Here is a 2766-nt window from a genome sequence, read left to right on the forward strand (position 1 = left end):
CTTTTGCCCTTTGTAGAGCTTTTCTTTTTTTAATAGCTTCAGTGTACTTGAGCTAGTAAATGTTTTTTCCGCTCTTCCTTTCTGTTCTTCATCAAGTTAGGTTCTTCTTATAGACATGTAAGTAGATGCATTTGTGTTTGTTTGTTTCCAAATGTACTCCCAAAAACTGATCTGTCTGAGCATATAAAAAAACCTTTTCAAGCAACACGTTTCATGTGCTTTGGTAAAACATGAATTTGGAAACTCAAAATGCATGCATTAGCATTGTTAGTATGTGTGATAGTCCTTCATACCAAAAGGGATGAACCTGTGGTCGAATGTCACCATGGCATACCAGGCTGCTGCTTGTCTAGTGGGGTGGTGACAATGTGGATGTGTGCTTCAGCCTTGCTAAATTGTTCCTCTTATCACAGTTGTGGGCTATCGTACCTCCTGCATTGTACTAGCTCACTGTTATATCGTTAAACAGCAGAATATATTCACTCTTTAGCCTTCTGTTATTTTAAAAGTCACAAAACCAAAACTATAATTTGCTTCTGCTAACAAGATTTTAGTGATCATCTGTTGTCAGCTGTCAATCTTGCACCAAAGTGGCTGGTGGTCTGTTTAGAATCTGACACTTCAACCTCAGTTTTATGTTGAAGAAGAAATATTAGCCACAAGGGTCAGGAAACTCGAGATGCCGTGTGCTTGTGGGTTTTTTGTGTTTTGTTTAGTTTTTTCTTTAACGTAACTTAGAGAGCACGTGAAGTGTCTCTGTTAAAATATTTTAAAGGCACTCAGTGCAGTAGTGCTAATAAATGAGTAATAAAATGGGATTTCGTGCTATTAGTTTTCAGCCTGCAGTCATCTCCATGCTTTAGCAAGAAATTGTTGCAAATGTCCCTTCAAGGAAAATTGTGCGTCAGGTTTGACTTAACTTAGTGGTGAAACAAAATGCATACCGTAAAATTTTTATCACCTCTATTAAACTTTTTCACTTTGATGAGTTTTAATTAATGGGAACTTCCCCCCAGAATCTGTTTTGTTTGTCTTATTAAATTATGTTCAGATGCATCACCATTATAAAGATTCTGAAATTGCTGTTTTCTGTTGTGCAGTTAGTAGGGTGTGTTGGTATTTCTGGTGCTTCTGGCTCACATCATTGGCATGAGATGTAGGCATTGTTGTCTGTGTAAATGAAAAACAAAAGAGGAAATTTTTAAAGTTAGTTTGATTTACTATTGCCCTAACTTGCATGTATAAGTGTTTTCCTCTTCCAAATGCTCTTATTTGTAGAACTGTTTGGTAGGATGAATCTGCTACCCCCTTGCAGTTGAAGAATACGTTCTAATGCATCTTAGCTATGTGTGCATCTAAATGACCTTTAAAGTGGTTATGGACCTGTTAAAAATAGATGTAATAAAGAGCTATGGACACTTGATTTGCCCCTCAGTGACAGAAGGAAAGGGAGGGTCTTTAAGCTGCCGAACGGTTGCATTTTTTTTCTTAAACAATTATTAAATAAACTAAGTTAAAAACTCTGTTCCTTTTTCCCAGTTATGCTTTTCTAGATCCTTAAACTGAGCGATGTTACTGCTTCATCAGTTTCTGTTCTTGTTAGCAATGATATCAATCAGATTTTCTTAACTCCTGTCTTTTTAGGCCTTTTAATGCCTCAGAACTTAAAGCAAGCTCCCATCCTGTTGTAGACTGTGATCAAGCAAGAAAGGAAGTTAGTGTCCGCACTGGAGGAGTGACAGATAAGACATCAAAGAAGACTTACACATTTGATATGGTTGGTGACTGCTTGTCAACTTGGGCGCTTCTAGAAACAAGCTAGTACATTTCTCTAATGTGGTCTCATTGCTGTACAGTGTGATGCTATACGTTATTGTACAGATAAATGGGATGTGTTGTCTTTGTGTCAATAGGTTTTTGGACCTCAGGCTAAGCAGATTGATGTATACCGGAGTGTTGTGTGTCCCATTTTGGATGAAGTTATTATGGGCTACAACTGTACCGTGTTTGCGTAAGTAAGCCAGTAATGATTATTAGGGAATTTTATTTGAATTTCAGTTTCTTGTTTACATTTTTATTTTTGCTCTCACAGCTATGGCCAAACTGGTACTGGTAAGACCTTCACAATGGAAGGGGAGCGGTCACCCAATGAGGAATATACTTGGGAAGAGGTATATTTTCACTTCGGAGATTTCTCTTGCCTGTACTAATTCAAAGTTGGAAACTGCAGAAAGCTAAAGAAAACTAAGAGTTGGTGTCCTTCAAATTCTGAAGCTAACTTTCCTTAACTGTTTGTAGATTAACAAGTGGTCTCATTCATTCAAGTGAAAAGCAAAACTTTACATCTTTAATGTATTGCATACAACTCTTGGCAGTTTTTATATGGAAGATCATCTTTGTCCAAAGTATTCTTGCTTATATCCAATCAAGCTGTTTAGTAGAAACTCCACCCCGCAACCCCAAGTACATTTATAAATTAAATCCTTCTTTTTAATTTATAGGACCCACTGGCTGGTATAATACCCCGCACACTGCATCAAATATTTGAAAAACTCACAGAGAATGGTACTGAATTTTCAGTGAAAGTCTCTCTTTTGGAGATCTATAATGAGGAGCTTTTTGATCTTCTGAATCCTACTCCTGATGTTGGAGAAAGACTGCAGATGTTTGATGACCCTCGAAACAGGGTTAGTGCTTTCAAAATTTGTTATCTTAAGGCTTTCAGGATTGCTGAGAGATGTATAATAAGTATGTGTTACTTTCTGA

At 37.1% G+C, this 2766-nt stretch overlaps 1 protein-coding gene across 1 annotated transcript in view; it reads left to right on the forward strand.

Annotated features, from left to right (window-relative positions):
- KIF11 (kinesin family member 11) overlaps positions 1-2766 on the forward strand; it is a 20160-nt gene that overhangs the window by 2070 nt on the left and 15324 nt on the right. Inside the window, exons 2-5 of the mRNA XM_027909596.1 lie at positions 1645-1777; positions 1914-2011; positions 2093-2171; positions 2502-2687. Of these exons, the coding sequence (XP_027765397.1) occupies positions 1645-1777; positions 1914-2011; positions 2093-2171; positions 2502-2687 (496 nt within the window). The remainder of the gene's footprint in view (positions 1-1644; positions 1778-1913; positions 2012-2092; positions 2172-2501; positions 2688-2766) is intronic.

The sequence above is a fragment of the Empidonax traillii genome, unplaced genomic scaffold, assembly GCF_003031625.1.
Source record: "Empidonax traillii isolate 1590-97213 ecotype Southwest subspecies unplaced genomic scaffold, ASM303162v1 scaffold27:size3997909, whole genome shotgun sequence".
Classification (NCBI taxonomy): domain Eukaryota; kingdom Metazoa; phylum Chordata; class Aves; order Passeriformes; family Tyrannidae; genus Empidonax; species Empidonax traillii.